This window comes from Micromesistius poutassou (genome assembly GCF_964030765.1).
Source record: "Micromesistius poutassou genome assembly, chromosome: 14".
NCBI classification, from domain to species: domain Eukaryota; kingdom Metazoa; phylum Chordata; class Actinopteri; order Gadiformes; family Gadidae; genus Micromesistius; species Micromesistius poutassou.
The window spans coordinates 16,012,139-16,024,791 of NC_140284.1; the positions used below are offsets into that span (position 1 = coordinate 16,012,139).

The 12,653-nt window shown below is 50.2% G+C and overlaps 1 protein-coding gene across 1 annotated transcript; it reads right to left on the bottom strand.

Annotated features, from left to right (window-relative positions):
• Window positions 1-4,966: 4,966 nt before the first annotated feature.
• LOC311358702 (gap junction alpha-8 protein-like) lies at window positions 4,967-6,235 on the bottom strand (the record flags this gene model as incomplete). The annotated part of the gene is made up of 1 exon (XM_084478830.1): window positions 4,967-6,235. The coding sequence occupies one exon, from the start codon at window positions 6,233-6,235 to the stop codon at window positions 4,967-4,969; it is 1,269 nt and encodes a 422-aa protein (XP_084334956.1).
• Window positions 6,236-12,653: the final 6,418 nt, after the last annotated feature.

Below are 12,653 nucleotides of genomic sequence, written 5' to 3' on the forward strand. Positions count from 1 at the left end.
CCCCACATACAGTTTTAGTCTGTGGTTCTGTTGAGTTGTTGTCATGACGATCAGACGTGTGTAGTTCACCTTCTTCTGCTCATCACTGTGAAGAGAAAGATGAACCAGCTGCTACCAGCAGACCAGAGACTGTAGCTCTTACCTGGCAGCAGACAATACGCAGCCTGCACCCTCGTTAGGGTCACAGCCACACACAGGTACACAAGCTGCAGAATATCTTTATCTATCAAGGAAACATTTGCAATAAGTCTCATCCTAGATGCATGTGGTCATCTGCACTACATCCGGTCCTCTATACCTCGACCGTTTATAACCTGTTTCCCCAGTAAAGGTTTGATCACTAATAAAAGTGATAGTGATAATGGTAAATATCTCATATCTTAATACCTTTAGTTAATTAACCAAATGAATGCTGTGTTCCTCCTAGGAGGAGCCGGGGATCAAACCAGCATCCTTCTGGTTGCTAGACAACCCACAGCCCTAAGTGGTTAAATCTTTCACCATCTTTTAAAATATATATTTATTACTGTTGTTATTCTTTATTCTTTATTTGTCTTCCTGGGGTCCACACAGAAAGCGACAATTAAAACAAACAATAATACAAAATCACACTATATCAATAAAACAAAACAAACAACAATAAACGACGAACTCATCCAAATAAAATTAACAGCGAATAAACGAAACCACGTCTAACAAACAATAGGAACCGATAGTAATCCATAGGCACACTTACTGATGTTATGATGATCATGATGATCATCATCATTATCACTATATTGATGTTGTCATGTCGATTGACGTCAAAGTAATGGAAATACATGTTTAGATATATTTTTTTGTGTTAGTATTGCCTTACTTTGGTATTGTCTGAGGACATGTTTACAGCAGCAGACCCACAGCAGGAGCAGCGGCTCTGGCGCCGCCTGCTGGCCGGTAGAGGAACACTTCCTGCACTCCGCAGGCAGGTGATCAGGGAATCACAGTGATGCTAGCAGTACAAATGGTCTCAGATCCAATGCAGTCATAGTGATAGAGACAGTGTTGTGTAAAGGATCCATTGATCTCCTTGTGTGTGTGTGTGTGTGTGTGTGTGTGTGTGTGTGTGTGTGTGTGTGTGTGTGTGTGTGTGTGTGTGTGTGTGTGTGTGTGTGTGTGTGTGTGTGTGTGTGTGCTGCACGGTAGCAGTTGTTATTTCTATTGTGACCGTCTCTCAGGAGTTCTGAGTTCTCAGGAGCGATGATCCAGGCTGACCAGCAGGGTGCGCTGCTCACACAGCCGCTCGACCACCGCCGCTCCTCTGAAACACGAGCCATCATTCAAAAGGTAATTTAACCAGCACCATGCCATCTTCTACTGCAGCTATGGACTCCATAACAATATCTGAACTAGAAAGTTCCTCAAAAATTAAAGAAACACACCCATCCACGAGAACTCCCCTTCCAAGGAAGTCTTAAGTGCGGGATGGGATGAGGATCATCTCCTGTTCAGGTCCTTCTCCTCCCCTCCCCTGTCTCTCCTCTCCTCCCCTGTCTCTCCTCCCGTCACCTGTCTCTCCTCTCCTCACCTGTCCACAGCACTGATACTCGTTCTGCTCTCCACTGGTTTTCCTGAACCTCTAGATCCTCGGGTGTGTTGACGTTCCGGTCGTCCCCGTTCAGACGTCCTCAGGAGCCGGAGGCTTTGGTCCAGAGGTTCAACACGGCCTCCTCCAGCCCAGGAGAGGAGCTCATAGGACGGGTACTGGGATGGAAACGTAGGTCCCCTCTCTCACTAGTCTGAGCTTCTCTCACTAGTCAGAGCTTCTCTCACTAGTCTTCTCTCACTAGTCTTCTCTCACTAGTCTGAGCTTCTCTCACTAGTCAGAGCTTCTCTCACTAGTCTTCTCTCACTAGTCAGAGCTTCTCTCACTAGTCTTCTCTCACTAGTCAGAGCTTCTCTCACTAGTCAGAGCTTCTCTCACTAGTCTTCTCTCACTAGTCAGAGCTTCTCTCACTAGTCTGAGCTTCTCTCAACAGTCAGAGCTTCTCTCACTAGTCTTCTCTCACTAGTCTGAGCTTGGTTAGTCTGTATAGGAGCAGCCCAGTAGGGTCAGCCCTGGTCTCATTCCTCCCAGTATGATACCATAACAGCGTCCAGACGGCGCGATGGGACAGAGTGGGTCATCAGGTGCAATAAGCATTAAGAAATGAGATAGAGTTCAAATAGTTGGAATCCATCTGACAATATGGGCAACGAATGTGTCAAAGGTATCAAGGACAAAGCTATTTTCACTAATCTTCCAGTGTTGATGAACATATGTGGTGTAATCTTGCATAAATGTGCATAATCTTCCATTGCTGTGAAAACAGTGGTGATAATGTTTTGCTTCACCAAGGCTGAAACATCAAACGCCACTGAAGGCCAGACAAATGTTGTTTTAAATACCTTGTGCACGTGTGTGTGTGTGTGTGTGTCTCTCTGTGTGCGCACAGGTGTGCATGTGTGTTCACGTTTGTGTGTGCACGTGTGTGTGCGTGTGCGTGCGTGCGTGCGTGTGTGCGTGCGTGCGTGCGTGTGTGTGTGTGTGTGTGTGTGTGTGTGCATGCATATGTGTATGCGTGTAGGGTAAAAAACAACCAGGCAGCAGTAACACTTGTTGACCACGTCCGACCGTTTATTGGTTGACATGTCAAAGGTTCTGCCACACGTCTAGGAGCAAAGAGGACTACAAGTTAGTAAAAAGATTTTTTTTTTCTTTTTCCAAATATTAATCAAAAGTTTCTTATAAATAGGCACTGTATCCATCTTAAAAAAAAATACATACCGTCCATATCAGTTCAGCCCATGAGGAATAGATTCTACACGTTGGATACTGTGATGCTGTATTTTGATGCGGGTCACAATTTGTAGGCATGTGTCTGTCCACTACCATTTGTTCATACCCCAAAACCAAAGCTGTGTGTGTGTGCATTCGTTCGTGTTTGCACGCATTTGTGTGTGTGTTTCTGTGCATGTTTGGTGTTTGTGTATGCATTTACGACATATTTCCTTAACGTCATGATGATTTATGAATGATTTAGTAAATACACAGCGATATGTATTTGATCAAAATCTCCTTGCATAGCATTTTAGTTTGTGTGTGTGTGTGTGTGTGTGTGCGAGTGGTTGTTTGGTTTGTGTGTTGGGGTTGTATACACAAATTATTAGGATTTCTTAAAAAAACAAAAGTAAATAAAACAAAAAGTTGACATATTCCCAGAGCAATAAGCACTTACATCTTACAACATTTGAGAATCAACATGTACAGATAAGGCACAGGAAATTGTACAATGGCAGCTATTTAAAATCAACAAAATTAAAATCTACTGCTGAACCTGAAGCTGGTTACATGTTTGTGCATCAAGAAATTATGATTAAATCAAATGGTAAGAATTAGAATGCATGATCGACAAATGATGCTGTATTATTTTTAATTCGCTATTTGTTTTATTGAATTAATAAATATTCACATTTTGTATGAAAGTACATGTAGAAAGAATTGAAAGGAAACAATACTCTAAGGTTGTACTTATCTTTGGGCAATATATAGTGGATTTGATTTGCTATAAATATAAATATATATATATATATATATATTTATATATATATAAATAAGGGTTCTAAGAGTTATAATATCTATGAGGCTTTCCCTACACACAGCTGGTCTGCGCATTATGTACATGGTGGGACATCAGACTGGGCTTTATGTACAACTCGCTCTGCCCGCGATTAGTTTGTTTCACTCTGAATTTGTAAACGTATTTTTGAATGGTTTTGGGTTCGGACCACCGCAGCGGAGAACCACCACCCCACAGCTATGTCAAGGATGCTTGTTTTCATTGATGGGAGCGGATTCATTTGTTGTCTCGGCCTCAACAATACTTTGTGCTGATGGGGCGCAAATCTTTATCATCCGGCTGTGTGCACAGCGGCGGGCCGCGTCTGAGGGCTCGCGCTCTGATAGGGGCAGAACGGCCTCTGTGTGCGCTCCAAAGAACAACTGCTATCACAAGTACGCTTCTGCGGTTTAAAGCGCTACACAACACAAGCAATCTAAAATAAAGAGAATAAGAGTGACATTGAAAAAGTGACATTCAACAATGTGGTCTTTTTTTGTCGATTTTGTTTGGTGTGTTTTTTTTTTTTTGTCTTTCACTACTCTGTGGGTTCACCGCCCAGAATATAAACAGGAGACCGCAGGAGCTCTGCGCTGCTGTGACACTACAGTAACTCCCCTCACAAAGGATGCTGTGTGATTGGTGCGGGGATGAGGCGTGGGTGCGGGGTTAGGTGTCTGATCCTCTGGGTGTGCAAAAGGTGTGCTCTGGTACATGTCCTATTTTGGTAATTCTTGGCTGTGTACGTCTGTGCGAGAGCCAATGACATTTGCAGCCACACTTTGTGGCGGCGTGCTGCGGTCTGAATAGGAATCAAAGTCTAACGCCTACAGCGAGATTACTGGTTTGCAGACACACGACAAAATGATTAATTGTCTTCCACCTATGAGTTCAAAGCTTTTTATATCGTTTAAACTCCTGCAATAGAAAAAGGTTGTTTCCTAAAAATGGAACATGGATTTTCATCAAGTAAAAACATTCTCCATTTGCATGTGTCCTTACCACATTTTGAAATATAAGAACACAGTTTTAAAAATAAATCCTACCTTCTCCTTCAGCTACAACTTTATGTTCACTTTTGTCACAAACACGCGTCGATGTTTCATCGCTTGGTTGAATTATCGGCCCTCTCTCTTTTGCATTAAGAAACCATTTTAATCACGTTTAATTCACGCTTCTTGTTGTGTTTCCCTCGGATATCGACCTGTCTATGCTTTTTGCGTTTCGTCTTGAGTCGGGTGTGAGTGTGAGTGTGTGTGTGTGTGTGTGTGTGTGTGTGTCTGTGTGTACGGCCCTGTGTGTGTGTGTGTGTGTGTGTGTGTGTGTGTTCATACAGTCAGATCATCTGACCTCGCCCTGCTGCTGGCTTTGCTCAGGCGGCTCAGCGGCCTCGTGTCTTCTATCGTATCCGCCGCCTCCAGCCCAGCGTCCATCAGAGGATCTCCACCCTCCCCGGACACCACCTCCTCCACCGGCTCCTCCACCGGCTCCTCCACCGGCTCCTCCACCGCCTCCAACACCGCCGCCTCCACCGCCACCTCCTGCTCCGCCTCCGTCTCGGGGATGAGCGTCACGCTGCCCGTCTCGGTGGTCTGGGCGTAGCTGGGCAGCGTCTCATACGCCTTGGAGAGGTGCAGCATCTTCTCCTCCTTCTCCTCCAGCCCGTGGAAGGGTGGGGCCAGGCGCCCGGCCTCCATGCCCACCTCGGCCAGCGGGTACAGCTGGCTGACGTGCGCCGCCTTCTCCTCCTCCAGGGGCTTGTAGCCCTTGACCCTCTGGAGGCCGGGCAGGGCCAGGGGGAGCTTCCCCTGGAGCAGCGCGGGCGGGGCCGAGGCCTCCCCCGGCGCCGGGGCCTGCGCCGGCTTGCGGAACACGAAGCGGATCTTCTTCAGGCCCAGGTGGCTGATCTCCACGAAGTTGAGGAAGAGCGAGACGCAGGCCACGGCCAGCATGAAGATGATGAAGACGGTCTTCTCGGTGGGGCGAGACACGAAGCAGTCCACGATGTTGGGGCAGGGCCAGCGGCTGCACTTGTACAGCGGCAGGATGTGGAAGCCGTACAGGAAGTACTGGCCCACCACGAAGCCCACCTCGAACAGCGTCTTGAAGATGATGTGGCAGATGTACGTCCGCAGCAGCGTGCCCTCCAGCCTGAACTTCTTGCTGCCCTTGGTGCTGGTCTCCTTGGTGGTGCGCACGCTGCCCTGGTCGGGCGCCAGCGGCAGCCGCTCCTCGCTCAGCTCCTGCTGGCGGCTGAGCTCCGCCTCCTCGCGCTCCTTGCGCTTCTCCTCCATGTGGACATGGTGCACGGCGTGGCCCACGTACACCAGCGACGGCGTGGACACGAAGATGATCTGCAGCACCCACAGGCGGATGTGGGAGATGGGGAAGGCCTCGTCGTAGCACACGTTCTCGCAACCGGGCTGGTTGGTGTTGCACACGTAGTCGGACTGCTCGTCGCCCCACACGAACTCGGCCGCCGTCCCCAGGATCAGGATGCGGAAGATGAAGAGCACCGTGAGCCACACCCGGCCGATCACCGTCGAGTGCTCGTTCACTTCCTCTAGAATGTTCCCCAGAAAGCTCCAGTCGCCCATGGTCGGTCCGTAGCACTGCAGAGTAAAAGGTGGGGTAGGGCGGAGGAGGGATATAGGGTGGGGGAGGTAAGGGGGAGGGGAAAAGAAAAAAGGGGTGAGAATCGTAAACTGGGTGGGGGGAGGTGGGGGTAAAGTTAAACTCAGCAGAATCCGCCCCTGAACCCGTTTCTGATGCGGCGACTCGGTCGGGACTTGTTACTAAAGCAAAATGGCCGTAAAAAAAACGCCGTGGCTGGTTCCCCCCGTGTCTCTCTAGGGCACGAGGGGTTAAAGCGCACGCTCAACCAACAACCCAATAGCCAAATAACAACCAACCCCCCCCGCAACCCATCCCCTCCCACACCTAAAGCCCGTTTACTGCCGTTTACCAAACCTCAGAGTGTGTGAATAAAGTGAAACTTTAACCCAAAGCGCGCCCCCCAAAGCGGAGGCTGCTCTTCCTAGAAACACCGTCTGTCCCTCCCCCGCCCGGCCGCGGAGCCCCCGCCGGCCGCCTCCGCCCGCCCGCCCGCCCGCCTCCACCCAAACAAGCGTACGAGAATAACGGATAAAGTCTCTGGTCTGAGCGGAGGTTACAGCGAACACGCGGGGGGGGGGGGACGACGGTTCGGCCACTTGCCACAGCTGCGGCTCCGGCGAGGTTGAGTGGTGTCCCGTTAGTGTGTGGCCCGTCGGGGGGGAAAGTGAACTCTGCGCTGCCCTCTCTCCCACCTAAAGCCCTGTCCTTGCCGCCCCACTGAGCAGATGAACCGGCTCTGATGGTGCCTTTTTAGTGTGCTGCAATATTTAAGCTTGGTGCCAGACGGCCTTTCTCTGGGGCGCCGGCGTGACGCGCAAACAAAGGACCGCCGCCGGGGGGGGGGGGGGGTGGGGGGGCGGGGCGGGGCGGGGGGCGGGGGGCGTGTGGGAGCAGACCCCCGGGCCCTCATACCAACATGGACGCCGAGTACACACACACACACACACACACACAGCACGCACACACACGCACACACACACACACACACATACATACATACAGAATGCAAACACACACACACACACACACACACACACACACACACACATACAGCACGCACACATACACACACATACAGCACACACACACACACACACACACACACACACACACACACACACACGCACACACACACACACACACGCATACATACATACAGAATGCAAACACACACACACACACACACACACACACACATACAGCACGCACACATACACACACATACAGCACACACACACACACGCACACACATACAGCACACACACATACACGCTCATACAGCACGCACGCACGGCACAAACACACACACACATGGAATGCACACACAGCACGCACACGTACTCACACATACCCACACTCACAGAGTGCAAGCACGCTGCTCACTATAACAACTTACAAACGTGCACACACTCTAATGCACACACACTAATGCACACACAGACGTATACAGGCACGCACACACACATCAAGCAAATGGAGTGTACAGTATGATGAGATACACACAGTGCAATGGCACACATACACACAAACGTACACACATACATACAAAAATACATACACATAAACACACACACATACATACATAGATACACAAACATACATACATGCATACAAACAAACATACATTCATACATACATAGATACACAAAAAAATATACATACATACACACCACACACACACACACACACACACACAAACATACATCTTGTCCTCTTCCCAGTTAGCTTTAGTGGTTTAGGTTGTGAATGAAGCATGATTGGCTGCATTAGGTGTAATACAATAATAATAATAATAATATTAAAATGGTTTATTGGACCTGTCGGTCCTATTGATTATCTAACTCATTTATTGGGACCTGGTCACTCGCTCTTCATTAAGAGATCCTGGGTCATGACCACTGGGTCAACCCTAAAGGCTGTAAGGTGAACAAAAAATATGGAGCAGAAAAATTGTACTGGAAATAAAGTTTCTTTGTCATATACAAATTGACTGTTATTTGTTAGAAATGGAGTGGACATCCATCAGCTGTTTATGAGTGAACTGTGATATCTATTTAGATCTGACGCCGGCTACCTCTGTATTTCTGACCAATAAGGGCATCTTTTCCCTGATTGGTTCTCGGAATCCACTTTGCCGGTCAATCAAAGGTGCCTGAATTAGAATGCTTCTCAGTGGTGGAGAAGTGTAGAGAGAGAGGGAGCAGAGAGGGAGTCTTGCTCTTCCTGCTCTGGACTGGTTCCTACAGCACCTGTAAACCAGTGAGAAGCAGTCTGGGCTCCAGAAGAAGAATTCACTTCCAGGACTACCTCTCTAATAACGCATGAGGCAGATTAGCCTTCCTCAGAGTGGTCCTTGATGAATGTGTGTGTCTGAATGGGTGAATGATTCTGATTATGTGGATGTTTCTGTTTGTGTGGATGAGTGTGTGTGTGTGTGTGTGTGTGTGTGTGTGAATGGGTGAATGTTTCTGATTGTGTGGACGAGTGTGTGTGTGTGTGTGTGTGTGAATAGGTCTGGTCTGCTGTGGGTACTGACTGGATGCATGGTCTGTCTCCATCTCTCCTGGCTTCACTCACAGCCGTTACCAACATCGTTAGGACAAACAGCCTCCTGGTGCCAGCAGTATACCAGGAGGCTACCTGTAGTGTGTCTGTGGAGGGGTGGACGGTCGCATGTGGCTGTTTGATCGACTGTGTGTCACCGCGGCAGGAATGTAAAGAATCTCAGCCCGGGTGAAAGCACACAGAGACGGCCGAGCGCGCCATCAGAATGGACCTGCACGACGAACAATCATTTTGTGGCACGAAGCATTTGCCAGAAGTTGCTTCTGTTTCAACAAGTGTCTGTCCCAGGTTGGGGGAGTTTTGAAATAACCTGTTAGAAAACCGACAAATGTTGTTGATACAGAAGTCAAACCTGGGGTACTAAACAGGGGAGTGTGCCAGCCATTTGGTGTGTGTGTGTGTGTGTGTGTGTGTGTGTGTGTGTGTGTGTGTGTGTGTGTGTGTGTGTGTGTGTGTGTGTGTGTGTGTGTGTGTGTGTGTGTGTGTGTGTAGGTGTGCATGCATGCAAGCCTGCATGCTGTGTGTGTGTGTGTGTGTGTGTGTGTGGGTGTGGGTGTGTGTGTGTGTGTGTGTGTGTGTATTCATGTGTGTGCTAGTGTGTGAGTGTATTCATGTGTGCGCTACTGTCTGTGTGTGTCTGTGTTTGTGTAAGACAGACAGTCAGAAGGGGGAGTGGCTATGGGGTGTAAAGCTACCCACTCACATGTCCCATATTTAGTGATGTTCCAGAGCCATACTGTAAGCATGCCAATCACTGTTTCACTATTTGCCTAAAAGATGTAAATGAGGAATGACCTCAGCCTCTTCAAAGTACATCCAAACCCATTACGGACCATGTGTTTGGGTGTTTCAAACTTTCCGTTGACGCGGCTGTAGCTTAAAGGTGTGCTAATTCCTCCGTTTACGTCGATGTATGCTACGTGAAAGTAAAACAACAGGATGTGGGCACCCGGGATTGGCATGAGAGTGCTGGCACTATAAAACCACCATCATTGTATGTACAAGCGTGGAGTTCCTCCAAGACTTTCGATGAACCACCCACAGACTTGGGAAGGCTTGTGTTTGGCTATTTATCTAAACTGTTGAAAAGCTTTCCTCCGGAGGAAACGCTGGATAAAGATATTTGACAAACAGACTCAACAATTACATGACAAACAGCAGGTCATGTTTATTGCAACCGATTATAACACATATACAATTAATTTCCTTTGCAACAGCCAACTCCCAGGATTGTTCGATGTTTTCAAGACACAACAGAGAGATCTGCGTTTACGGAAAACACTTTTTAAATAGCCACTCAGCTTCCTCACACATCTGAGACCTCAGGCTAAATAGAAATATTTTCCCATTTTATCCCATTTTAAGGTGTCTAATTTAAACAGCACTACTTTTACCAAGGGAGGGGTCAGTAACACCTTGTCAGATGTTCACGTGAATCGATGCTGAGCCGTGAATGTCTTCAGAGACCCTGATGTCTCAGTGTCCAGGGACGTCCCAGACACCAGACGTCCTCCTGCTCCGTCTGTTCTAGTGGAAGGTCTCTCAACGCTAGCCGTTCTACACATTCTAAGACAGTGTAGTGCTCTGTCTGCCAAAGGACCTGCTTCACTATCGTGAGCGGCGGTGGACGTTCCCTGTGGGCCGTCGCCCAGCGGCTAACTGGTCCTCTGGACGGTACCACAGCTCCCCTAGAGGAGGCCTTCCCGTAGAAGGAACTGATCCCTCGATTAAGTTTAGATCAAAGAACCAACGCCCTTTTCCCATTCACCACGTTTCTAACCACAGCGACCAATAGGCGGACAGTTCTGCCAGAGCTTTGACTGTCGGTTCCAGCGTGACCCCCTCTGTTGACTGACCCCAGGACTGATCTACGGGCGGCGGGAGGTGATTGGTCAGCCCCCCCCCCCCCCCCTCCCCCCCGTCGCTCATCATAACCCGAAAAGAAAACAGCCAAGACGACGGCCTTGCGGGGCGCGGGGCGGGCGTGGCCGCGGAGCACATGGCGTTCGGACCGGGGCGGGGGGGCGGGCGGGCGGGCGGCGGCGGCGGCCATGTTGAGCGGAGCGCTCCCCGGTCCATCCCAGACCGCGACCAGGGGACTCCCTTTAAAGAGGGAGCGTGTTGGTTCAGCGCCGCGGGCGGGCTAAGCCCCGCGCTAGCCCCGCTGAATGGCGCTGGGATTTCACACAAAGGGCATGATGTCATGACGGGGGGCGGGGGGCCTATTGAGCGCGGGCGCTGAGGCGTGAGGCCAGATTAGGAGACCGCCGCGGGCCCACCGACCTGCGCCTAATCAGGATGCTAACACGCTAACAAACATATCGCACCGCCATCTGCCGCTGGCGTGATGGCGCCACGTGCTTCCGGCCGGCGCCGCGGCGAACAACAGCGCGGAGGTTAGCCTCCTCATGACCTGGAGCACAGGGGCGGAGCCATGGAGGCCCTGGTGGAGGCCTTGATGGAGGCCTGATAGAGGCCTGATAGAGGCCTGATAGAGGCCCTGATGGAGGCCTGATAGAGGCCCTGATGGAGGCCTGATAGAGGCCCTGATGGAGGCCTGATAGAGGCCCTGATGGAGGCCTGATGGAGGCCTGGTGGAGGCCTGATAGAGGCCTGATAGAGGCCTGATGGAGGCCTGGTGGAGGCCTGATAGAGGCCTGATAGAGGCCTAATAGAAGCCCTGATAGAGGTCTGATGGAGGCCTGATGGAGGCTTAATGGAGGTTGTGATGGAGGTCCTAATGAGGCCTGATGGAGGTTGTGATGGAGGTCCTAATGAGGCCTGATGGCGGTCCTGATGTAGCGGCCGGTTGGAGCTGCCTCTGAGGAGGACCCTCAGAGGGTTCTGGAAGGATCTGCCTCTGCTGTCCCCTTGTGCTTGACTGACATTTGTCAGGATATTATCGATTATGGCATTAATAGATCATTCTTAGGGTAAGGGTTAGGGTTTCTAATGACACATACCTTGCAGTAAAAAACTGATAATCAACCACGGGAGACATTCAGGTACCGACATCAAAGTCGTCCCCTGTCTCGATGGAAGGCCCAAGGGTCCTGAGTCTGCAGGCCGGGTCCCTGGAGCCTACAGAACCAGGCTGAGCTCCCAAGAGAGCCCAAAACAAACCTCTCTCTGAACTCTACGCACCTCAGGTGAGCATCAAGGGAGGAAACCTACCGTTCGGTGATATTAAAGAAAGATCCCTTTTACCCAAATTGCCGACCTAGCACTTTCTGTAGGTTGAACCGGCAGAACACAACAACACAGAGCACCAAGCAGCTTTAGAGCGCCCGTATAGACCGTGACCTGGGGTTCAATCCTCAGGTCATGACATCGCACCGCGCTAAGACCCGCCTCGGGGGGATCATTGTCCAATAGGAACAGAAAGAACCGGGCTCTCCAAAGACCTTTTTGTTCCACACACTGAAGATGGTTGTGTTGTGGTCGGTGTGCTGGTGACCTGCTGCCACACTGACCACTGGAGGAAGAAAGAAAAGCTTTGTCTCTTTATCTCTGCTTTATTATTTTATATTTCCCTGAGTCGACGGTTGCTGTGTTCGAGGTTTTGGTAAAGAGGTGAGACGGAGCGGGCCCATGAGGGCGTGGTCAGGCCCATGAGGGGGTGTGGTCAGGCCCATGAGGGCGGAGCCAGCTCAGCAGGGCGTGGTCAGGCCCATGAGGGCGGAGCCAGCTCAGCAGGGCGTGGTCAGGTCCATTAGGGCGTGGTCAGGTCCATTAGGGTGTGGTCAGGCCCATTAGGGCGTGGTCAGGCCCATTAGGGCGTGGTCAGGCCCATGAGGGCGTGGTCAGGTCCATTAGGGCGTGGTCAGGCCCATT